Source organism: Rattus norvegicus, chromosome 12 (assembly GCF_021556685.1).
Source record: "Rattus norvegicus strain SHRSP/BbbUtx chromosome 12, alternate assembly SHRSP_T2T, whole genome shotgun sequence".
Lineage (NCBI taxonomy): Eukaryota > Metazoa > Chordata > Mammalia > Rodentia > Muridae > Rattus > Rattus norvegicus.
This window is the reverse complement of record NC_141545.1, coordinates 25,884,481-25,908,423: the sequence shown is the minus strand read 5'-3', so window position 1 is coordinate 25,908,423 and position 23,943 is coordinate 25,884,481. Positions and strand designations below refer to the sequence as shown.

Here is a 23,943-nt window from a genome sequence, read left to right as displayed (position 1 = left end):
ACACTGAGTGACTCCCACTTATGTCAGCATTGCCTGCTCTTAATCAGCACTGCCTGGAATATTAGTGTTGGGTTGTGCTAGACAGAGAGGGATATATGACCTGGCAGGAAAGGCAACCGAGAAAGACCCAGTGAGCTTAGCACTCATTCTAGGATGTGTGAGACAGTTTGGGAGTGATTATGACCATCTAGTCCAGCACACTTGTTTTACAGGTGAGACAGCCTCTCAGAGAGGCGACCCCCACACTGCCCTACCAAGCCAGACTGGGATGTGAGCCAGGGTTTGGAATCTGTTTTTGGAGGCCCCACTCCTTTTCTTGGCTCTAGCTGCATTTTCTCTCTGGGTTTCTGTTTTCCCCCACCTGCAGGCTGCCCATGTCCCTTTGCTCTCTCCTCTCTGTGTCCTGTATCCTAATTTTGCCTGCTGAGTCCCCTGCTTCTGTGTTTCTTCTCTTTTGTCAGACCTGAATTATAACCGCTGTGATATTCCTGAGGAGAGCTGGACAGGGTGTGAGAGCGATGTGGCCTATGCCTCCTACGTTCCAGGATCCATTGTCTGGGCCAAGCAGTACGGTTACCCATGGTAGGGCACCATGACAGAGAGCATCTTTCCTGAATCTGGGGGTGCTGAGTCATGCAGGGAGGAAGGATGTGGCAATTCTTTGTGGTAGAGCTGGTGCCTGCATTAGGAGGAGCATCAGTGAGGGAAAAGGTGAGGGCTGAGTTGGAAGGCCTTGGGAGGTTCAGGGTGGAGGCGGGATGGGATGGAAAAATGGGTCTGATGCTGCAGGAGAGAGTGGATTTAAAGAGGGAGAAGGACCTAAAGCAATTTCTTGCTTTTGAGACAATGCTGAGCTGGAAATCCTGTCTAAGTCTCCCTAGTGCAGGATCGTGAGGCACATGCCACCACAGCCTGCTTCACAGCCTTTTAACATGTGGAGGGCAGGCAGAGGGAAGGGAAGGATGACAGTGTCCTCAGGTTTTCTAGGACTGAGATCTCTTTTATTCTGCATGAAGTTATGTCAGTCATTTGGTAGTGAGTGCCGGTGAAGACTAATAGGGTATAGCTTTTGATCTTCTATAAAACATCTTGGTGATTTCCATGTGTGCGTGATGGTGAGGTTGTGTTCTGATCATAACCCCTTCTCTCCCAACTCCCCGCTTCCACAGGTGGCCAGGCATGATAGAATGTGATCCTGACCTGGGGGAGTACTTTCTGTTTGCATCTCATCTTGATTCCCTGCCGGTGAGTTTCCTGGTTCTGGCCCAAGTAGGAACACATGCATCCTAACACATTTAGAGTTAGAGACAGATGTAGCCAGCAGACCCTTAGCTAGAGTGACAGACGTGGAGGTAAGATAAATACTGTCATGGAGAGATGAACTTGTAGCGAGGTACACTTGCTTCCTAGCAGGGCATTTTTGTTTTGCTCAGTACACTTTGCCTGGGGTTCTTGAGGTCAGAGTAGAGGAATAGTAGGGTGGGCTGGGTAGGTGAGCCAGGCCTCAGGGAGTGTGTGAGTTCCAGCATCTTCCCTGTGAATCCTCTACCATTTCTAAGGGAGAGGCAGACAGAAGGGCAGGAATCCAAACAATACCACCTTTCATTACAGTCTAAGTACCATGTGACATTTTTCGGAGAAGCGGTTTCTCGTGCGTGGATCCCAGTCCGTATGCTGAAGAATTTCCAGGAGCTGTCTTTGGAGCTAGCTAGACTGGTGAGCAAACTTGGGACATCTGTTGTGAGACGGGAAACTTTTTGTGATTTGTTTTCTCTTTTTTGAGAGAGGCTCTCATATACCTCAGGCTGGCCTAGAACTCACTATGTAGTTAAGGATGACCTCGAACTTCTGATCCTTCTGCCCCCAACCTCCTGTTTCCAGGCAGACAACACCACCCCCTATCTGAATCAGTCAGAGTTGCAGCTCAAGGGCCCAGGTTAACCCAGGGCTTCTCAGTCGCAGCAGCACCGTGGGCCTCTTCGCTCACACAGTCCTTTGCTGTGGAGGGCTGCTGTGCATGCAGTTGTTAGCAACAATCTTGGGCACTGAGCATCTTCTACCTGGTGTTTTGTCTTTCTAGTTGGGACAGCCAAATAATTGTCCTCAAACGTTGTCTTCTGAGAGAAAAACGTCCCCTAGTTGAGAAGCAAAGTAACCTCTAAATCGTACTTCCTTCCTATATTCATTTTGGGTTTAACTAGCCTTAAAGTGAGCAGAGGTCCCACAGACCAACGAGATGGTCTTTAGAATTATGGAGTTGGGAGAAGACATGTTTGTTGTGGGCCTTCTATTCAATTGAGTATTAAACTGCTGGGCTTAGAGGAACCTGTGAGGGGCTGGAAGGGGAGTCACCTGAACTTCTCTCTTCTTTTCCTTCAAATCCCTGCATGATTCACTGTGGAGAGGGCACCAAAATGTCATTAGGAAGGAGTGCCCCAAAAGACTAACAACAGAGGATTGTATCAGTACCAGGAACTGAAACACCTGCAGCTAAGAGAGTGTCTAAGTCAGGTGTGATGATTCATGTCTATAATTCAGCACTCAGGAGGCTGAGGCAGGAGGATTGCTGTAAGTTTAAGGCCAGTAGGCTATAAGTGATGTTAGGTCAGACTGAGCTACAGAGTGTGATCCTGCCTCAAAAAACAAAAATGTCTTGGGGGTAGTGGTATGTTGGGATCATGTGTCTAGTATTATTATTGATTATCTTTTCCTTAAAAAAAGATTTATTTTGTTTTAAATTGTGGGTATAAGCACATGCATGCAGGTACCTACCTAGACTCAAACCTTCATATGGTAATGAGCTGTCTGGTGTGGATGCTGTGACCCTAACTTGGGTCCTTAATTGCTGAGCCATCTCTCATGCTCCATATTATCTAGTGAAAAAATCTTTTAGTTATTTGAAGGTTTCTGTATTGGCTAGTTTTAAAGGCATATTTATCATCAGGTCTAACCCTCTATTTTAGAAAAAATGCAAGAACAAGGACTCTACCCAGAAGCTGGAGGCAGCCATATCGATGGCACACAGGGCAGAACAGATCAATATCCAGGTGGGACAGTGCTCGGCTCACCCTGGCCAGCCCCATTCAGTCCAAAGGCAACCGACACCGGCTGCCTCACTGCAGGGGACTGGAGGCCTTTCCTATGGCAGCTCTAACAGCTCACCCTTTCCTTCCTGGCCAGGTTTCCCTGATGCCTAAGACGTCCATTCCTCTCCCTGCCCTTAGACACTTGGTGTCTTCTCTCAGCCCAAACATGGTTTTCACCTTCAAATTCCTCTGGAAGGAGCAGGGTGGGGTAGAGAATGACATGTGAATTTCTCTTTCCTAGTTACTTGTTCCATCACGAATAAACTAGAAAAGAGATTATAATTAATCTCCTTTAAAGGTTCAGATAAAGCCAATGTGATATTTCAAATGATAATGGTTTGGAAAACTTTGTCATAACTAGAATCTGGAAGACAGGGCAAAGCCGTGCCTGGTAGGAGGAGTGGGTGACACTGTTGTTTCTTGGCTCCCCAGGAGCGGGTTAACTTGTTTGGTTTCTGGAGTCGATACAATGGAGCAGACATCGGGGAAGGAAAAGGTAGGAAGAGAGTAGGGGCCAGAGGGTGGAGAGCCCCCTGCCTCAGGACCCAAGCCTGTACTCTGCCCCGTCCAGATTCTCTAATGGGAGCTATTTGACTGTGACCCAGACAGATGGGGAGAAGAGGATAAGACAGGGTGTGTGTGAGTCTTGATCAGTAGGACCATGGTGATGCGGGAGCTCTCCCCAGGACTCAGACGACAGGGTTTGAAGATGGATTTCTTGCGATCAGCTCAATTCAACAGTGTATCTCAGACAGATAGTCTTCCCTCTTTCCCCTCTCTAGATTGGATGCTCTGTGAGTCCAACAGCCCTGAGTCTTGTCTGGAGAAGGAGGAGAAGAACTCCGAGGAGGAGAAGGAGGAGGAAGGAGGGAAGAAGGTAAGGCTAAGGGAAAGCTCCAGTGACTTCAGGATCCCTGTAGGGTGTGGTTGGCACAGACTCACCGTCCCTGGGAACCATCCCGCCTGGGGCACTGACTGGCTGTCTGGCTCAGCCCTTCAGACCTCCAGGAAAGGAGGCTTCCACCTTCTCTGTGGGACTTTCTCAGCTCTTTAGGAATTTCCTTGATTGCAGTTTCAGTTTGTGCTGTGTTTCATGCGCCAGTTTCTTTTCCCACTGCTTTCTCCTGCGTGGACACTTCAGATGTCACCCATTTTCTTCACATCACTTTGAAACATTCATTTTCACATTCTCTTTTAGTTCACCACCTTCTTTTTTGTGAAAAAAGTGTATTACTACATTTGCTTACTTGGGTGTGGGAACACATGGCAGAGCACAAGTTGAGGGAGATGGTTCTCTTTTCACCTTGTCAGCCCCCAATTAAACTCTGGTTGTCAGGCTTGGAGCCACCGAGCCGTCTCATAGTCTCTAAGTTACCTTCCCCACCTCAGCCTCTTTTTATGCATCCAGTCCTTGCATTGACTGGTACTAAGTAGGATGGGAGGGTGACCATCTCCTGCTGAACCAGGCTGCAGTCAAACCAAATTTAACTTTCTGAGGCCTACACATCATTCCCTAGCACCTCCTCTTCTAAAAAGAGTATGGTATGCTAGTGCACACGTGTGAAGTTGTGCATGCATGTGTGTGCAAATGCATGTGGAGGTCAAAGGTCATTCTCAGGCATCGTTCTTCAGATGCCGTCCACCTTGGGTTTTTGAGATAGGTCTGTAGCGTGACCATTCAGGTAGGCTGGTTATCAAGCCCCAAGAATGCACCTGTTCCCACACCTCCAGCGCTGGGATCACAAGTGGGCTCCACCACACACAGCCTTTTAGGTAGGTTCTGGAGAGTGAACTCAGGCCCTCATGTTTGCGTGGGAATCACATGACTGATGGTCTTCAGAAAGAGTTTCACAATTCAATTTGCCCTTTTCTGTTCTTTCCCTATTGAAGGACCCAACTTTGCCTAGACCCAAGCCAGCTAAAATACAGAGAAAAAGACCCAAGTCAAGAGGTAAGCAAGACAGCTGGAAAGGGCAAGTCCCACAGATGGGGGGCAGAAGCAGACAGTAGGTGTGACAGGTGGTTGTGCCTGACTGACTCCTATTTCTAGGATCTGAGAGAATAGGCCAGGTGATGCCAGGGCAGAAGTCACAGCACCTCGTTCTTGTTCCCAAAGTCTTAGGTTAAAGGTGTAGGGTTCAGCTTAGTCCCCAAGGCTGATTTCTTGGAGAAGGCTGGTTCTGAGCACATCCATAGGAAGGAGAAGATCCTGGGGCAGCAGTGTCAAGATGGCTGGAACTGGAAGCCACTGAGGGAACCTGGTAGACTGAGACTGAGCAAGGGATGTGGAACAAGGCAGAAGCGAAATTTGTAGCTACTGTCTTCCTTGCCAACTGTCAGCAAATTTTCTTTATGCTTGGGGTTTACACAGGCCCAGTAGGAGGACAAGATGGGACTCCAAAGAAGAAGACTGTGAAGAAATCTCTGGTCAGTGAATCCACAGTCCCTCCTGGACCTACACTGAGAGGAAAGGAAGAACAGGGGAATTCAGACCTGGACCACCCAGGTAAGTTTCAGACACTGGAAGGCTGTGGGGGAATGAGGTCCTTGTCTGCATCTCTCCTCCCTGGATTGTTTCTGAGCAACTGAACAACTCTTCCTGCTTTTGTGCTGAGGTGGAGTATTAGGACGTTGAGGTTTGCCTGTATGATATATGAGGTCCAGGCCAGCATGGGTTCCGCAGAGGGACCCTTTTTCAAAAACACTGAAAAGAAGGAGACAGAGAGGAGGAGAAGGATAAATGAAATTCTGAATGAAAGACCATGTTTCAGAATGAACCTAGAACATTCTTTATAAACTTCATAAACTTAATTGTGGCCAGTGATAGCATGGAAGACCTTTAATCCCAGCACTCAAGAGCAGGGGCAGGCAGCTGTGTGAGTTTCAGGCCAGCTAGAGCTATATAGAGAGACCCTATCTCACAAGAACTAAGTAAACAAACAAGAAAATGTAATTGTTTCTGATTTGATTAAATCCAATGGTAAACCAAATGGTAGAGGGCGTTTACTGATACGGTCATGGGTGGCTAAGTAGATGCCTGCTGCTTCCATGATATTCCCTTTAAACCTAAGTCACTAAGTCACAGTGGTCCTGGGACTAGATACTTGGCATTTTACAGTTACCTGTTCTGTGTGTGTGTGTGTGTGTGTGTGCATGGCATGGTACAGATGTGGAGGCAAGAAGACCGCTTTGGGGAGTCAGTTCTCTTCTTTACCACGTGGGCTTCCTCACTGAGACATCTCACTGACTCATTTTGCTTTGTTTTTGAGACAGGGTTTCACTATGTAGCCCTAGCTGATCTGGAGTTCACTCTGTAGACCAGGCTGGCCCTGAGCTCACAGAGATTCACCTGCCTCTGCACCGCTGCCTGGCTTGAGAACTTCATACAGTGTATTTTGATCACATTCACTTCCTCAACGTCTCCTATTTCTTTTTCTTCACCCTCCCGTCCCTGACCACCCAAACTTGAGTTTTCTTCTTCCCAGCTAGTATTGCCCAGCTAGTCTTAGGTATGGGGCCAGGCCTGGTGTGTAGGTGACCCACCAGGGGTCAATCGTATCATTAAAGAAAACTGACCTGCCCCCTCCCAGAAGCTATCAAGCTAAATCAAGCACTGGCTGCTCTTCCAGAGGACCCATGTTCAGTTTCTGGCCCTCACATGGTAGCTCACAACCATCCAAAACTAGTTCCCGGGGAGCCAAACCCTCTTCTGACCTCCATGGACACTCCTCATATAGGATGCATATACTTGCAGGGAAAACACCCATACACATAAAGCAAAATCTGTTTTAAAAAATGTCAGCAGTTTCTCAGCTAGCACGGAGATTTCATGTGTACCTTCCCTTTCCATACTGGAATTTTATCTGGCTTTATCTGGGGTGTGCCATGTTCTGTTTAGGGCTGTGCATGCCATAGTCTCTTATTCTCAGAATGCTGGTCAGTTGAGAGGTGGCACCTACTACAAGGAGAAGCATCTCTGACAAGGGTTGAGAGGTGCAGTGATCCGTGGGGAAGCAGTACGTTATTAGGAGTCATTTTAATTCTGTGTCCATTAAGTAGGATAATGGTATTGGATTTCCCCGTAGGGCCTGCGATCTGTTTACCCACAGTGCCAGGTATGGCTTCCTTCTCATGGAATGAGCCTTAGTCCCATCACTGGCCTGAGTTTTAACATTTTGCTTACTTATTTTTACAGTGTATGCCTGGTGGCCAGAAGAAGGTGTCATATAGTCTAGACCTGGGGTTGCAGATGGTTGGGCTACTCTGTGAGCATTGGGACTTGAAGCTTTTAACTGCTAAGCCATCTTTCCATCCCCACTGACATTTCAGACACAAGTGTACTGAGACTTAGGTTTCAAATTTATTGGCCATCTATATTGAATATATAGCTGACACAAGGCTAGAATCCAAGTGTGACCTGAAAGCCCATATTCCATGTTTTGATAAAGGTGTTATCTTGTCATATGTTTAAAACAATTCAGAAATCTGGCTTGTAGAAAGTCAGGATAAGTTGACTCTTAACTTTGTCCCTTATTCTCTCTAGGCCCTAAGAAAAAATTTAAAGCTCCTGAAAACAAGGCTTCAGTCAACAACTTATCTGAGGAGAAAGAAATTAAAATTGTGTCCAAGTGCCCTGCCCCACCAGCTCAGCATGGGGTTTATACATTGGGAAAGGATGGGCTTGAGCCCCAGGTGCCCCTGACACAGGGTGCAACAAGTTTCCCTCCTGACGATGATGGTTCCAGTGACCTGGACTTGGAACAACTCATGGAAGACATTGGAGAGCCAGAAGAGAGAGGGGAGATGCAGCAGAGGGGCAGCTCGGAGGAGTTTCTGGCAGCCCTCTTTGAGGAATAGAGTATTGTGGTCCCCCTGCTGTTGTCTGCTGCAGGGAGAGCATCTCCGTCCTCCTGGTCAGCTGTTAAATGTTGGTGTTGTTGACCTGCTCCACAGTTCAAATCAGAGCTGTGTGGCCTGTATTAATAAAGCAGGTCTCTGAGATTACTCTGCTGAGTGTGCTTTTTCTGTGTATGTGTCACTATGGAAAACTGCCTTCTCTGGAGAATAGTGGAAGCTGGGGACAGCAGTGAGACCCAGAGCTGGGGGGATCTCTAGGAAAGCATGTCTGGCTTGACAACTTCCTGGGAGCTACATGGCCTTTGGCAAACACCTTGGCCACCTGGGGTTTATTTGAGTTTCCGGCCTCATCGTCTATCTAGGATTTGGGCTGATGTCCAGTGCAGTGGTACATGGGAATCAGTCACACCGAGCTGATTATTACAGTCACAGATGAGGGTGCACATCATGGAGTCTGGCTGCCAGCATTTAGGATTCCCCTGCTTGGGCTGCTAGAAAAGTGATAGAGGAGGGTCCTTAGAGGGCCAGAAGTCAAGGGTCACATCAATTCTCTTCTTAGATTCTTCTAAGTAGGCAGATTCTGTGTATCTGTTTACTTTTGTGAGGAAGGCTTAGGAAGTTAGAAAAGGGAACTTGGGAGTTTCTCAGTTTCTCTGTGGTCAGACTCTCTGACGAACGAATTTCTGTGTTTGCCTGTGTTTCAGTGACCCGTGAGTTTATTTCTGTCTGTGTTGTCAGTGGAAGCTGGGAGTCTTCCCACCAGAAACAAAAGTCACCGTAAGAGTGTCACCCAGACCCACTCATTTGGCCTTTATGGTAGAGTACACGGTCTCTTCCTGGGGGTTCTTTTGGACAGGCAGGCTAGGTGCTGCTCCTGGTGAGGTCGGGCTTGAGAGGGAGATGGAGGCATACACGATGTTATTATCCTGAGGGAGAAATGAGAGGTCAGATGGGAGCGGTGCAGTTGTGGCTTCCGTAAAGCAGCAGCTGCAGCCTGAGGCCACCACAGGCCCACACCACAGGCCTCTACCTGGCCACCACCTTCAACACCCTTTCACTCTCTTCAGGCTGGAGTCTGAGTTGCTTACCTTGGGGTTCTCTGTGGGATCCATATATTGTCCTAGAGAAAAAGGAACATGGAGTGATGAAGTCAGGCAAGTGGCAGGAGAGCAGACAGATGGCTGGGAGTTCCCACAGTGGTTACTTTGGTTACTTGGAGCGACAGTGTGAGGCAGGAAAGGAAGCACTGAGGGGTTGGGGGTTTAGCTCAGTGGTAGAACACTTGCCTAGCAAGCGCAAGGCCCTGGGTTCGGTTCCCAGCTCCGAAAAAAAAAAAGATAATGAAAGGAAGCACTGAGGGGAATGCTTATGGAGGGGTCTTGGGAGAAGGCAGAGCCAAGTGTGGAACAAGAAGCTGACAGGATTACCTTCATGGCCAATACTCTCACGTTTCTCACTGTTTTCCAATGGCTCCCTGTATGGGAATAAGATGGGCAACCTATTAGAGGCTGGACGAGAAAGAGTTAAGACATTCAGTGCTGGGATATCTCAGTTAGGAAGGTACTTGTCCCATAAGCTTGAAGACCAGAGTTCTGATCCCCACAGTGACCACGTAAAGCTGGACACTGGAGAAGCAGAGACAGGCAGAGAAATCCCTGGAACTCACTGGTTGAGCAGCCTAGACTAACTGCTGAGCTCCAGATTCAGAGAAAGACCCCGTTTCAAAGATGAAGCGGAGGGCCGGAGAGGTGGTTCAGTCGGTAAAGTGGCTGTTTCACAGACATGAAGACCCAGGTTGGGAGTCCCAGGACCCATGTAAAAGATGCAGGGTACAGTGAGCCTTGAAGAGGGAATAGAGACAGGTGGGTCCCTGAAGCTCATTGTCTGGTCAACCTGGCCAAACTGATGAGCTTCAGGTAAGTGAGAGACCCTGTCTTGAAATAAAGGAGGGGAGAAATTGAGAAGAGTCACCACATAGACCTCTAGCCTCCTCACACATGAGCACGACACACAAACACAACATACATGCAGAACATAAAATAGGATGGAGAGCGACCAACAAAGGCATGACATGGACTTCTGACCTCTACACACGTGGGCACCTGTGCATGTGCATCTGTACATGCATACACACACAGGAACATGTCATAACACACAGAACTGGGCATGGTCTCTGTATTCAGGAGGTGGAGACAGGAGGACTCCTGATGCTCACTGGCCAACCAATCTTGTCTAGTCGGTGAGTTCCAGACCAGTGGAAGATCCTGTCTCAACAACAACAACGACAACAACAACAACAACAACAACAACAACAACAACAACAACAACAACAAAGTGGGGTCTGGTGCGATGACTTGGTGGTTAAGGCCCTGCCATCAAGACTGACAACCTGAGTCTCATTCTAATGATCCCATAAGGTAGAAGGAAACAGCCAGCTCTCAGAATTTGTCCTCGGTCTTCCACATGCATATCAAGCTCATCCCACACACATATTATCTACATGCACACAAACAAACTGTAAAAATAATTATTATTTTAAGAAATGGATAGCACCCGAGAACACACACAAGCACATGCAAGCGCTCCCATGCACAAGCGCCCGCACCCAAGGTTCCCTTTGAGTGGTCTCTGGGATCCTTAGTGACTGAGGATGAACATGATGGTGTTAGGCCCTCACAAGAAGGCTCTCTGGAAGAGGATGAGAGGCCTTGGTAAGATAGCCAGGTCGAGGTCTCTTAGCACTAGTTAAAGCTGGGTTATTCTAGGAAATCTAGGCAGGAACAGAAACTAGAAATAGGAAGAATGAAGTGTATCCTCTCTCACTACCTTGGTTATAACTAGAAGGCAAAAAGTTTCATATCTTCTGGGTCGGCACTCAGGTGTTGAAGTTTCGTCTTTTACTGTCTATCGTAATGCTAAGTGCAGGCCTCTAAGACCCCCGGAGTCTGCACATAGCTCCTGGGACCCTGCCCCCAAGTTAACAAGATGCCGAAAGGCAATGGCTGGGGAGAAGAGACATGAGTGGGGAGGAGGTTTTTCGGAGGCTTAGAGAGAGGAGGCCATGAGGAAGTGCCCTCACGGAGAAGAAAGGAGCCGGCATGGAAAAAGAACTTGTAGGAGGAAGAGAGAGCCTCTGTGGGGTAGGAGTAAAGAAGACGTGGCTCTATGGGCTGGCCAATTAGAGCTAAGAGCAGCCCAGATGAAACATATTAACTAGTATCGATAAGGAAATGGATTCTTAGAGCACGGAGTGCAGCCCAGCTATTGTGCTGCTTAAGACTTATTAAAATATAAGGCTGTGTGTGTCTTTCATTCAGGGACATCACTGGTCTAAGGTGGGAAGGAACGCCGCACCAGGATTTTTAAATATTTTTTTAACTACAGAAGCTTTACTGAGCTTGGATTGGAGCACTCAAGCACACACATCTGGCCAAAGAAGGAGCCCGGAGAGGGAAGAGGGAGGAGTCTGGGGGTGGGAGGAATTAGCGGGTTGTTTGCATCACAGTCGCAAGCTTCTGGATCTCATCCAAAGCATCTCATAAACCAGGTGTGAGGCAGAGCCTGTCATTCCAACTCTTAGGAAGGGGAGGCAAAAGGATCGCAAGTTCAAGGTCATCCTTGGCTAGATAGTGAGTTTGAGGCTAGCCTGGTCTAGATGAGACCTTTTCTCAGAAAAAGTGGGGTTTGGAGGAGAAAGGCTTAGAACAGACAATGTATGGTAAGGGAAGGAAAAGGCAGGGGAAAAGGGCAGAGAGGTCAGAAGGCAAAGGAAATAGGAGCGATGGGGGAAGATCTAGAGCAAAGGTTTCTGGGGGGATGAGGGCTCACCAACCAGACAGAGAAGAAAGGAAAAGATGGGAGAGCTGGCTGAATCCAGGCAGATTCTCAAAGCTGAGAAGAAATCCGATTGAGAGGGAAGTTAAGGCAACAACAGGAGAGAAGAAGAAAGACCCCATGAGGCATGGGGATGGACCGGAAGCTGTCCTGAGAGGGAGACTCCTGAAACTCTGCTGCACTCCCGTCGGTATGCAAAGCTGGTGGGGTGAGAGCTTGGTGTCAGAGGGTGAGGGAGACAGAAGACAGGGTGAGCCAGGGGCGGCAGGAGATGCTGCAAAGAGCCCCTGCACATGGCTCTCCTTTTGTGTTTAAGTGTTATCTGCTGGAGAGAGGGCACTCACCTGGCTGGGGTTTCTGCTTTAGTCCTCTGGCCTGTTGGGGGAAGAAACAGTGTCAGTGTGACATTGGCGCTGATCCTCCATCATCCCTCACTGTCCTCCATTTCAGAAGCCTTCAGGAGATGGGGGGTGGGGGGGAGCAAAGAAACTGCCTGGGGCAGTCATGGGAGAGCCCGGAACTACCTCTGCAGGGCTACTGTCTTACTAGGGACCCCTCCTCCCAAATCTCTGCCTGGTCCATGCCCCATCCCATCTCTTTGCTTCCTTGTCCTTGAGATCCCTCGCATCCCATACCCGGTTTACGCTCTACACTCAGCCACCTTCCTTTTAGCACCCTTAGAAACTGCCTCTTTCTGGGTTATATTTTATCCTACCGGTCTATTTGTCTTGGTGCATACTATGCTGTTTTAACTACTATAGGTTTTAGAGTCTTTAAAAATTCTCACTTATTTATCATATGTTGGGAAGCATGCCACAGTTTGTGTGGAAGTCAGAGGACAACTTGCAGGAACTTAACTTAGGTGGTTAGGCTTGGAGCTCGACTCCTTTACCTTTTGAATACAACTGTAGCTTAAAAACTTTTTTTTGAAAAGAATTTTTAAATTATGTGCATCTGAGGGGAGGGGGCATACGCACATGAGAGCAAATGCCTGCAGATTTCAGGAGAGGGCTTCAGATACCCCGAAGCTTCAGTCTGTTACGGGCGGTTGTAAGCTTTGATGTGGGGGGAGAGGGTTGCTAGAAACAGAGCCCAGGTCCTCCGCAAGAGCAGCCAGTGCTCTTAACTGCTGAGTGTCCCTCAAAACCCTCTTGCAACTTTTAATAAATTCTGAGATTAGGCAGTGGGAGGCCTCTGTTATTGGTCATTTTGTTGTTGGTGGTGTTTTGTTTTGTTTCGTCTTGTTTGCTTTTGAGAGTGAGTCAACTGGAGAAGATGGATTCTTTTTACTGAACTGTCATTTTAATTTAAATGGAAATTTTTCGAGTCCACTGGCGGCTGTCGTAACATAGATGCTTTAACAATTATACCTTTATTTATTTTTATTGAATGACTATTTTGGCCTGCTTGTATATCTGGTCCACCCATGTGTGCCTGGTCCCTGTGGCAGTCAGGGAAGTGATCAGATCCCCTGGAACAGGAGTTATAGGCAACTGTGAGCCACCGTGTGGCTGCTGGGAACCGAACCCAGGTCCTCTGCAAGAACAGCCAGTGCTCTTAACTACTGAGCCATCTCTCCAGCCCCTTGGCATTAGACATCTTAACTGATTTTTCCATTTTATGAATGAGAGAGATGTTTCCTACTCTCTGCTTCCCTTTTCCTTTCCTTCAACAATGGCACCCACTGTGTTTTGGAGAAGGAGTTATCTGGCTCCTTAGTTTAGTCTTTTTCCTAAATGTTTTAATTTACTTTTTTAGGCTTAAAGATTTATTTTTATTTGTGTATATGTATGTGTGACTGTGTGAGTGTGTATCACGTAGGTTCCCATGTCCAAGGAGGCCAGAAGAAAGAGTACCGAATTCCTGAAACTAGGTGGTTGTGAGCTGTTCCATATAGGTGCTGGGAACTGAACTTGGGGCCTCTGTGAGAGCATCAAGTGTTCCTAACCATGGGCCATCTCTCTATGTTCTTTCTTTTGACTTAAAATACAAGGTTTTTTTTTTTTTTTTTTTTTTTTGACAGCTCTGTCAGATCCAGATCCATACTATGGGACCGTGAAAGGCAGCCTGGTACCTGGGTAAGCTAAGGCTCAAAACCTTGGACACCCTGAAGGGACAGTATGGGTTTCCCCCGATTCCTGGGAACCAGGGGTGGGAGGAGGGGGGGTGGAGCCCACTCCATTCTCAGCTCTTCTGGTGGCTCCCAGCTGCCTGAAAACCAGACAGCCCTGGCCTGGTCGCAGGACCAGGGAACCCCGAGACAGCTGCGGCTGCCCTGCGCCTCAGACTGTGCTTCCCTACCTTCCGACTGCCTTGCCTCCTTAAGGACCATGCCCTGTGGTGGAGCAGAGGCAGGACCCACTAACCGTACCCCATACAGCATCTCAAATATAATATATCCCCAACTCTCTGGTGAGCTTGCCCCTGTGGAGGTTTGAATGAGATATTTCCATAGGCTCATCTCTTTGAACACACGACCTGGTCGAGGAGGTTATGGAACAGTTAGGAGGAGTTAGGATGTGTCCCTGGGTGTGGGTTTTGAGATCCTATTGCCCTGCCTCACTTCCGGGTTTCTCTCTGCTTTCTGTATACGCATCAAGAGGTGACTGCCCAGTGTCCTGCTTCAGCTGCCGCACCATTATTAACCCTCCTTCCGGAACTGCGAGCCAAAATGAACTCTTTTTCTCCACAAGTTACCTTCGGTCCGGATGCTTTACCACAGCAGTGGAAAAGTGACCATCCTTACGCACCCTCAAACAGGCTTCCTCTCTGGGTCCCTATATGTCTGGGTGGTTTCATCACTGTTTTTTTTTAAACAAATTTGAGACTCGTTCTTGTTCTCTGGTCCCATGTCTTCATGTTGGGACCCGAACTCCCCCTAAGAGCCTCCTTGGAGTCTAATCATTTATTCTCTGTTTCTTTGAGGTCTTCTGAACCCAAGGATGACGTTGAACTACTGATCCCCCTGCCTGCCTCTTCCACACATTGTGACTATGAACGCAAGCTACCACACCGGGCTAGTCACAATGTCTGGATGCTTTCACCTCGAGCTTTTCCTGGCTCTGGCCACTCCTCTTTGTGCGCAGCCCTGCTGTGTTAAACCCTCACGGCCTGACCCACCTCCAACCTGTTCGCTACACGGTAAGAATATAATGTTAGACTCCAGCTGCTGTTTCAGCCACAGCACCTACAGCAAGCCATTCCCTCTCACGGATACACGACTGAGACACTGTGGCACATCAGGTGACAGACTTCCAGCCAGGCCCAGGGTTTCTCACCTGGGAAGTAATTTTACGTCAAAGCGAGTATCCGTGGCCACACATCCTGCTCTTTTCTGGCACAGGCTTGTGCTGTGAAGCCATTCCAACCCTGAGAAAGCTCCAGAGAAACTGTAGCTGCTCTCTTTAAAGTCCCTGCCATGTTTGGGGCCTGAATTCTCCCTAGAGCTCCCTGGTATGATGCTATCTGTCTGTCTGTCCATGAAATTGATAACTTTTAAAACAAACTCCTTTCTCTCCAGTAATCTATCTCAATGCCCCTCTTGAATCTCCATCTCAGACCTTCCACACACACTGATGTCATCATAGCCGGACGCCGAGGCGGCCATTTCATTTTGCCTCTGGTCTCCGTCCTGACTTACAAGGTTCTGTCATCTGCCTCCTCCACCAGCACCACACACCACAGGAGTTTTTGAGATGGTTTCCCTTTTCTCTACATGGCTCCCGACACTTTCCTGGTTATTTTGAGGACGGGAGGTGGGGCTAAGATAGATTCTCATATAGTCCAGGCTGGCCTTGAACTCAAATCCTCCTGCCTCTACCTCTCAAGTGCAGTGACTTCAGGTGTGGATCACCATCGGCTGTCACTGTTTTTATTTTAGTATATTTATTTATTTACTATGTATGTGAGTACGTACGCACGCACGCACGCTCGCACGCACGCTCGCACGCACGCTCGCACGCACGCTCGCACGCACGCACGCTCGCACGCACGCTCGCACGCACGCACGCTCGCACGCACGCACGCTCGCTCGCACGCACGCACGCTCGCACGCACGCTCGCTCGCACGCACGCTCGCTCGCACGCACGCTCGCACGCTCGCACGCTCGCACGCTCGCACGCTCGCACGCACGCACGCTCGCTCGCACGCACGCTCGCACGCACGCACGCACGCACGCACGCACGCTCGCTCGCTCGCACGCGCTCTGATTATTGCCAGTTCCTTGACCATCCAGGCCATCTCGCTACTTCTCACTGTCATCATTTATTCTTTGACTCTGTATTATTTGACTTCCTTTGAGAGTTCGTCTAATTACCCACTTCTCCTCTGGCTGTGTCTGTTAACACCACAGCTCCTTCCAGAGTGAACACTCAGCCCTCAGGACACCTCCCTCATCCCCACGGAGTGAGGGAGCTTAGTGCTTCATCTACTTGTGATCCTCCAGTGTCAAGTCAGATTTTGGGAAGCGAAGGGACACAGCTGAGCTGAGGCAACTTCGTGTCTGCTCTGCTGTTCCCCTGGCTTTCTTCCAGGCAGGTCCTTTCTCCTTTGAAAGCCAAAGGACTGGGGTGGGCTGGCGACGAATGACTAAGTCAACAGAGAAGAACCTGAGGTGTGACTGGACTGGGCAGTTCACAGACTTGACCCTGCAGAAGCTTCACCTGAGTTCACTTAGAGCAGATTCTGAGGGGGATTAGCAGTGCCCACCTGCAGCCATCTAAACCAAAACGACACTGACAAAAAGACCCCAGTTACTCTAAGCACAAGCCTCTGGGCCTGACTCTGGGCTTCAAAGATCTGCACCTGGGAGAGAGGGAGTGAGGAGGGAGGAGGCCAGAAGACAACCTTTCCTATCACTCCTCAGTAGCTGTCCACATTATTATTAATAATTGTTATTTATTATTATTATTATTTTTATTATTAATTTATTTTTTAAAGACAGGGTCTCTCACTGGGGCCTGAGGCTCACCGATTAGGCTAGTATGGCTAGCCTTCAAGCCCCAGGGACCATCCTGTCTCTACCTCCTCAGCACAGGGATTCATGCATTATGGTGTTAGAACTGAAGTCCTCGTGCTTGTGTGGCAAGTGCTTTTACTGACTGAGCCCGAGGATCGGCCCTGTAAAAATTCACCTTCGATGCCTCTGGTGTAGATTGTCGTGGAAACACCCACGAGGTGTGATTGGGGACGCAGTGCTGCACCACTTACCTTGCTTTCTCCTCCACCCGAGGAACACTGTCAATCCCAAAACCCCAGCCAGGAACACAGCAGCAGCCACTGCCAACATAATTATGGTTTGTGGATCCAGGCCACTCTTTTCCTTGTCCTCCATGCCTTCTGTCATGACGGTTTGGGGGTGTGTAGAAGGTGTGGCAGTGGTGGTGCTTGGAAGTGTAGCGGGGGTGCTGGTGTCTGGAAGAGAGCGAGGAAGTCAGCAGGAGTGAAGATGTCCTAAAGATGTCTTTGCTGCACTCTTTGCCCATCAGACTACGGAAGCGATGGACTCCAAGGAGTTGGAGTCAGCCAAAGAATTCGGGAGAAGGAAAAGGTTGGAGCCTGGAGCCAGCCAGCCAGAGAACTGGTCTCCCAGAAAGAGAGTTAGTTCACACAGTTCTGACAGCTCCTCAGAGCAGCTTGCAGGAGAGACTGGAGACAGTGATGACTTACTGGCGGGTGGGGCCACACGGGGGCCAACTGGGCCTGCTTAGCAATGCCTTCCATTTAAGTCTAAACCTCAGGTCAGGTCCTGTCAAAACCCCAAATATGGACTTGGCACAGGGACACTGGACCTCCTTGTTCCTCTTCCCACTTTGGTCATGTTGAGCAAACCTCTTTCCTTTGCTTGTCATTGTGACCTGTTCCTTTACTTGTCCTGTTGAGAACAGATAGCCAGACCTGGCTTGTTAGAGCGTCTAGGGTCCAGACTCTGACTCTATACTCAAGTAACAAATTGGTTTTTCTCGGAATGGCGAAGACATGGGTATCTTGTCTCCTGTGGGGGATGTGGGATGGGGAACAGCTCTCAGAAGCTCACACAGGAAGAAGGGAACAAGGGCAGAGGTTGAGAATCTGGAGAGCAGTGATGACTCGCTACTTCCTGGTAGGATGTCCTCACCCTCATGTCCATCGTCAGTTACAAAGAGCAATCTCTAAGTTGCACACATCAAAAACACTCTTTTTTCTAAAAAAAACAATTCTCATTAGAACAAGAGCTGCAAGGGTGGGCAACGTTGTTCCTAAAGATATGGAGTATGAAGTGAAAATAGGCACAGCTTAACTGCCCATGAGTTATTGGTCAGGGAGGCCACAGAGGGCCTCAATACAACATAGGCTATGGCCATAGCTCTCGATTACCAACCACAGCTAGATGGCAAGGACCTATTGCTGAAGACACGCCTCGCTTTTGATGTAGATGTGATCAGAATACATTTTTTAAATGTATGGCACATTTAAATAATAAAATAGTACCAAAATCTTTTAGCCATTCATTTTGTTTATGTGTGCAGTGTGTGTGAGTGTACATATACTTCCCTATACACACATGTGCACAAGGACACGAACACACGTGTGCACACACAGGTTGGAGATGTGTACCTGAATATGCATACAGAGGCCATAGGAGGCTATGGTGTTCTCTTCTACCATTGTTCATCTTTTCCTCAGGGTGCGGTCTCCCCATGAAATGAGTGCTCAAGTGTCAGCCATGTTGAAAGCCAACAAACGCCAGCTATCCTCCTCCTTGGAACCAATGTTCCAATGTCACGAATTTACAAGCATGTGCAGGGCCACCCAGCTTCCTTCCTGGGTACTGGGATTTTGAGCATTAGTCTTCGCAATCACAAAACCAGTGCCCCTAATGACTCTTAACTTTTTCTTAAAAAACAAAACAAAACAAAAACAAAAACAAAATAAAACAAAGCCCCGTATAGTCTAGATTGGCCTTGAACTTTCTGTGTAGCTAAAATGACCATGAACTTCAGATCTCTGCCTCTACCTCTGAAGTCCTGGGATTTCAGGTGTATACCACCCCAAAAAATTATGTGTGGTGGCACACAGCTTTAATTCTGGCATTCAAGAGGCAGAGGCAGGCAGACCTCTGCGAGTTCAAGGCCAGTCTAGTCTACATAGCAAGTTCCAATCAAGCTAGGGCTACACACTGAGACCCTGTCTCAAAAAAATTTATTGTTATTGGCATAAATGTATTAATATAAGACAAGTATTTGAACTATGTAACATACAGTTCAGTAGCCTAGAACACATTTGTTTTGTGGCAGTTCCAGAACTTCTATTAAGTTCCAGAACTTTTCTCAGTGAAATATTTCCTTTGTTGCCCTAGGGAATTTTAACAGGGCATGTATTAAAAAAATAACAGAAAGGAACCTGATTAAAAACAACAACGCCAACCAACCAGAGCTTCCAGGGACTAAACCACTACTGAAAGACTATACATGGACTGACCCAGGGCTCCAACTGCATAGGTAGCAGAGAATAGCCTTGTTGGGGCACTAGGGGAAAGGGAAGCCCTTGGTCCTGCCAAAGTTGGACCCCCAGTGCAGGGGAATATGGGGGGGCAATAAGGGGGATGTATAGGGGGAATACCCATAGGTGGGAGGGGGAAGGGGAGGGGATGGGGTCTTATGGACAGGTAACCGGGAAGGGGAATAACATTTGAAATGTAAGTAAAGAAATATATCTAATAAAAAAATTTAAAAAATAACAGAAAGGAATGTTAAGTTAATGAATTAATTAAAAAAATTCTGATGAAAGAACCTGTAGAGGAAGGGAGGTTTAACTCATCGGCAGAACCCTGGTCTAGTGTGCGTGTTGGGACACGCGGAAAAACATGGTGCGTCTGACAGAAGTGGAGAGAGAGATGGTTGCCTTGTAGTGATTGTTATACCAAGCACCTGAGAGATTATCTCAAAGACCAGGAGAGAGCATCAAAGGGGGAAGAGGGAGAGGGCTGGGAAGAGTGGAAATTTCAGAAAAGGCCATTTAGGTTCTGTTATTTTTTTAATACATGCCCTGTTAAAATCCCCTAGGGCAACAAAGGAAATATTTCACTGAGAAAAGTTCTGGAACTTAATAGAAGTTCTGGAACTGCCACAAAACAAATGTGTTACTGTGTAGGAGGCACAGGAAACACAGATATATGGCTTCCTGGCCAGGGTCAAGATGAGACAGTGATTGGCCAGGGAAGGCGGGTGGGTCTAACCTAGAAGGGACAGCCCATTTATCACTGGCCCTGCTGAGCATCCACAACATAATTATTGATAATCAATTGTTATTTGACAGTTAATTTTATATTTTATTTTCCATAAGTTTATGTTTTATCAAATTCTATACACACCTTTGTGTATGAGTTCATGTGTGTGCATGTATGTGTGTGTATGTGTGTGCATTTGCATGTGTGCGTGTGTGCATGTGTGTTTGTGTGTGCATGTGTGTGTATGTGTGTGCATGTGTGTGCATGCATGTGCATGTGTGCATCTGCATGTGTACATGTGTGCATGTGTGTTTGTGTGTGTGTTTGTGTGTGTGTGAGTGTGTGTGTGTGTGTGCGTGTGTGTGTGTGAAGGCCAGAGGCCAACCTTGAGTGTTCCTTCCTCAGACATCATGCACCTTATTTTGCAAGTCAGGCCATGTGAACACCTATAACCACAACACCGTGGGAGATGGAGACCGGATGATTGTGGCTTCATAGCCCAGCCTTAGCCCAAAACAGTGAGTTACAGGTTCAGTGAGAGACCTTGCCTCAAGGGAATGAGGTGGGTCTTGCTTTTATTATACTTTATTGTGTTGTATTATATTAGGGACCCACATGCACGCACACACACACGCACTCACTCACACACATACTTACACCATATATACATGCTCCACAAAATTAAGACAGAAGGGAGGCAAGCAATAGAGTGAACTCAAGCAGAGGCCTTGTGACTCTTGGTTGAGATAAGCTTGGAGGAAAAGGGTCCCTTCCAAGGCCTGTTCATCATCACTGTGTCCTTGAGCAGGGGTTGAGCTCTGCTGGCCTCCGTGTCTCACTCTGTGCATAGACCATGAGAGTGCCCAGCAGTGGTGACTGACAGAGGCTGGGGTAATGCCCACCAATGAGCAGGCTGGGCCTGTGTACACTCTGTGGAGGCAGTTAGAGCTGCAGTGGAGGAGGTGAAGTAAACAGAAAACCTGATCGTAGTAAGACCATGAGGGTCCATGTGGGAAAGATGGGGGTTGATGAGGAAGGAGGGAGAAGTAGGAAATGAGGGGGAGAAAAAGAAACTGAGGGAATATGTCTTAAGGACTGGTGAAGTAGGGATAATCAGAGGTACATGGGGACCAGAAGCTACCTACTGTGGAAGCCACGAGATATGTGTAACCCCTCCATCTAAGCGATACCCTGATGCAGAACTGAGGGAAGGCTGCTCCATCCTGGAGAAGCCAGATACCCATGGATCTCTAGCAATGAGGGTGGGGGTGGGCAGGATGGATGGTAGTGACAGTTTGGAGAAGGGAGCAGGAAATGGTGCTGTCTAGGAAGAGCTGAGGCCTGGAAGTAGGGAGGTGGGATCTGAGGGCACAATGAGAGGCCAGCTCAGAGAGAGCTGCAAAGATTTGCAGACGATTATGAGGAAGAGAGAAGGCAAAGTTGTCAGAGCTCTGCGGAGGGGAGAGAACACATGAGAAAAATCTGCAAGAAGGATCAGAAGTTGATGTTCTATTATGACTTCTATAAGGAAGCTAGGGACCGCCAAAGCCAGGGCTGAAATGTACTCACTATTGGTCACAATGAGGTTGGTGCCAGGGATTGACTGCCACTCCTTCATGCCTTCTGTTGTTTGCAGAAAAACTCGGCCGAAGTATCTGGCCTGGTCATTCTTCTTAAAGTTCAGGATTCTGAGGACTCCGGATCTCTGACCCTCTGTCCAATTCAAGATGAGTCGGCCCTTAAAATGCTCGTGAAGGAAAGGCTGGGTGGAGTTGTAGATGAATTCCCCATGGAAGTGCTTCCATCTCCAGGCTATGCTCATCTGTGGATCCTTGGTCAAATTCCAGGGGAAGTAGAAGGAGAAGGGGATCTCGATGGAGCTGCCCTGGACTCCAGAGAGGACAGCTGGTTGGTCGACACCAAAGCCATACTTTTTTGGATATCCTCCTGAGTTCCCTGGGAAGGACAGGGAGAGTCTGAAGCCACTGCAGGGATTTAAAGGACAACCCTGAGCATCCTGAGCCTTCATCTGAAGGGAGGGGTGGGACACAGGGCAGGACTGTCCCTATGGCTGGGGGGACAGCAAAAAGAGGGAAGGGTTGGGTTGGACTTACTCTGAAGGTTGAACTCTTAGGGCAGAGAGACCTGGCTGGCTCCTCTACCAGACACTGTTCACAAGACACCCACTTTTCCCAGCCACTCTGTCCCCTCCTCTGGTTCAGTCCCTGCTAGTGAGGTCCCCACCACTCACCAGTGTGCAGACATGCTGCTGACAGCAAAAGAAGGAGAAGCCGAGCCATAGCCAGATTCTTTCCAGGAAGTGAGGGCAACCGGGCTGTCAGGAAGGCGTGGATGCCCTGTCTAGGGACACTGCGTGCTCAGGACTCCAGAGAGAATCAGAGTAAAGCGACACCCATGCTCAGACCTTCTCAAGTGGAGGACTGAGTTGGGCAGGACCTCTCCATCTCCACCTCCTTGTGGCCAGCAACTTCCTTTATTGATCTGGCTTCTGCTTTTCCCATGTTGCAGAAGATCCGCCCTTGTGGTTACTGACAACATGACAGGGCTCTTGGGCCCCCATTTTTGGCTGGGAGACATGTCCTAGTCCTTGGCATGGTTGGTTCTCCTCTCTTCCACCTTGACAGTCTGCCTTACTCTACTCCATTTCCTAAGTGGCTTGTTAATCACTCTGCCCCTTTCCTCTATATTTCCTCTATTCCTTCCCTCTCCCTCTCAATCTCTTCTGTATTATGTCTCCCACCATGATGGTTACTGTGTCTCTCTAATAATCTCACATAATGAAGTTGTCAGTCTCTTAACCACTTCAGACATAATGAAGAAGGCGGTGATGAGAAAACACATTCAGTCCCCCTAGCACAATCACCTCCCCTTACCATTCTCCTCCTTCCCCCTCCCTGCACCCCAGCTGTGCTTTGGCATTTTTGTGTCTTTTAGGTGCCCCTCACAGTGCCCAGACAGAACCAAGTCCTGGTTGACTCTCTTTTGACTTGGCCTGCTCCCTGTGGTCGAGTCTCCAACTTCCCTGGGCAAGAGGACAATGACTCTAAATCTAATCAAGTTTTTAAAGAAGCCTTTCTACCAGCATCCCATTCCTCTCTCTCTCTCCACCAACATAACACTCACTCATAACAGGATAGCAAGGATCACAGAAGCCATGGCACAAGTCACATGACAGTCACATGGCTGATTGACTGGATGTTAGTCACATTGAGTTATTATAGTCTTCCTTTCCACTCAGAGACTTCCATCGGCTGGCTCAGTGCAGCCTCTGAGGAGGCTCTTTTCATAAAGCTCCTGAGTGACTCCCTCTAGTTATTTTTACTTTCTTTGGAAAGTTATGCCAGAACTTTCTTTGGAATAAGTGGGCAAAGATGGCTTAGAGCAGTCACATGTCTGTCACTCAAGACATAAGGCCTGGGACATGTCTGACAGTGGACACAGCTGGCCTGTGACTTGGGTGAAGACATGAGAGGTGGGAGCAGAGGCTGTGGGGGCCTCAGTGCTTGTTCTATGGAGGTTCATCCTACCCTTCCCCAGGACACAGTGACATCAGCTCCCTGAAGGGCAGGAAGACATGATTGTATCAGAGGAAGTGACATTATTATCTCTGAGTAGCATGTGCAGAGGCATCATCCCATTTCCTTACTTTCCTGGCATAGGCTGCCTTGTCCATGTTTCCCTGAAGCTGGCTATGTAGGCTGCCCACCCTCATGCCTGCTTCTCTGTCCTACTTATGTTCCTGTGGTCCTCAGATACATTGTCCTGAGCCAGAAACAATCTCTCATGGCCTCCCTGCCAGCTGCACATATCCATACTACCCTTGGAGACACTGAGGCACAGAACCTTTGGGATATGTTGGAAGTCCTAGGGCTGTGGTCCTTGTCACAAAGAATTGTGTGTGTGTGTGTGTGTGTGTGTGTGTGTGTGTGTTTAAGTTT

At 48.3% G+C, this 23,943-nt stretch overlaps 2 protein-coding genes across 13 annotated transcripts in view; one reads left to right on the top strand and one right to left on the bottom strand.

Moving 5' to 3' along the window:
• The window catches only part of Zcwpw1 (zinc finger CW-type and PWWP domain containing 1), a 218,144-nt gene extending 210,054 nt beyond the window's left edge, over positions 1-8,090 (top strand). For all 9 annotated transcript variants that reach the window (XM_087578319.1, XM_087578318.1, NM_001432081.1 and 6 more), the window contains 9 exon segments: positions 462-582; positions 1,170-1,245; positions 1,612-1,716; positions 2,964-3,047; positions 3,519-3,582; positions 3,869-3,963; positions 4,977-5,037; positions 5,458-5,592; positions 7,630-8,090. In XM_087578319.1, coding sequence (XP_087434445.1) covers positions 462-582; positions 1,170-1,245; positions 1,612-1,716; positions 2,964-3,047; positions 3,519-3,582; positions 3,869-3,963; positions 4,977-5,037; positions 5,458-5,592; positions 7,630-7,943 — 1,055 coding nt within the window. In that variant the 3' untranslated portion in view covers positions 7,944-8,090.
• Positions 7,425-22,427, bottom strand: LOC100910497 (paired immunoglobulin-like type 2 receptor alpha-like). 4 transcript variants are annotated; one of them, XM_087579729.1, is made up of 7 exons: positions 22,236-22,427; positions 21,554-21,969; positions 16,987-17,190; positions 12,122-12,152; positions 9,371-9,417; positions 9,032-9,063; positions 7,425-8,869 (listed from the first exon to the last, which is right to left on the bottom strand). In XM_087579729.1, the coding sequence occupies exons 1-7, from the start codon at positions 22,247-22,249 to the stop codon at positions 8,744-8,746; spliced, it is 870 nt and encodes a 289-aa protein (XP_087435855.1). In that variant the 5' UTR covers positions 22,250-22,427; the 3' UTR covers positions 7,425-8,743. The 4 variants fall into 4 exon arrangements, with proteins under 4 accessions (XP_087435855.1, XP_087435854.1, XP_087435856.1 ...); XM_087579728.1 differs by having other exon boundaries at positions 21,554-21,940; XM_087579730.1 differs by having other exon boundaries at positions 21,554-21,931.
• Between the last annotated feature and the right edge of the window lie 1,516 nt (positions 22,428-23,943).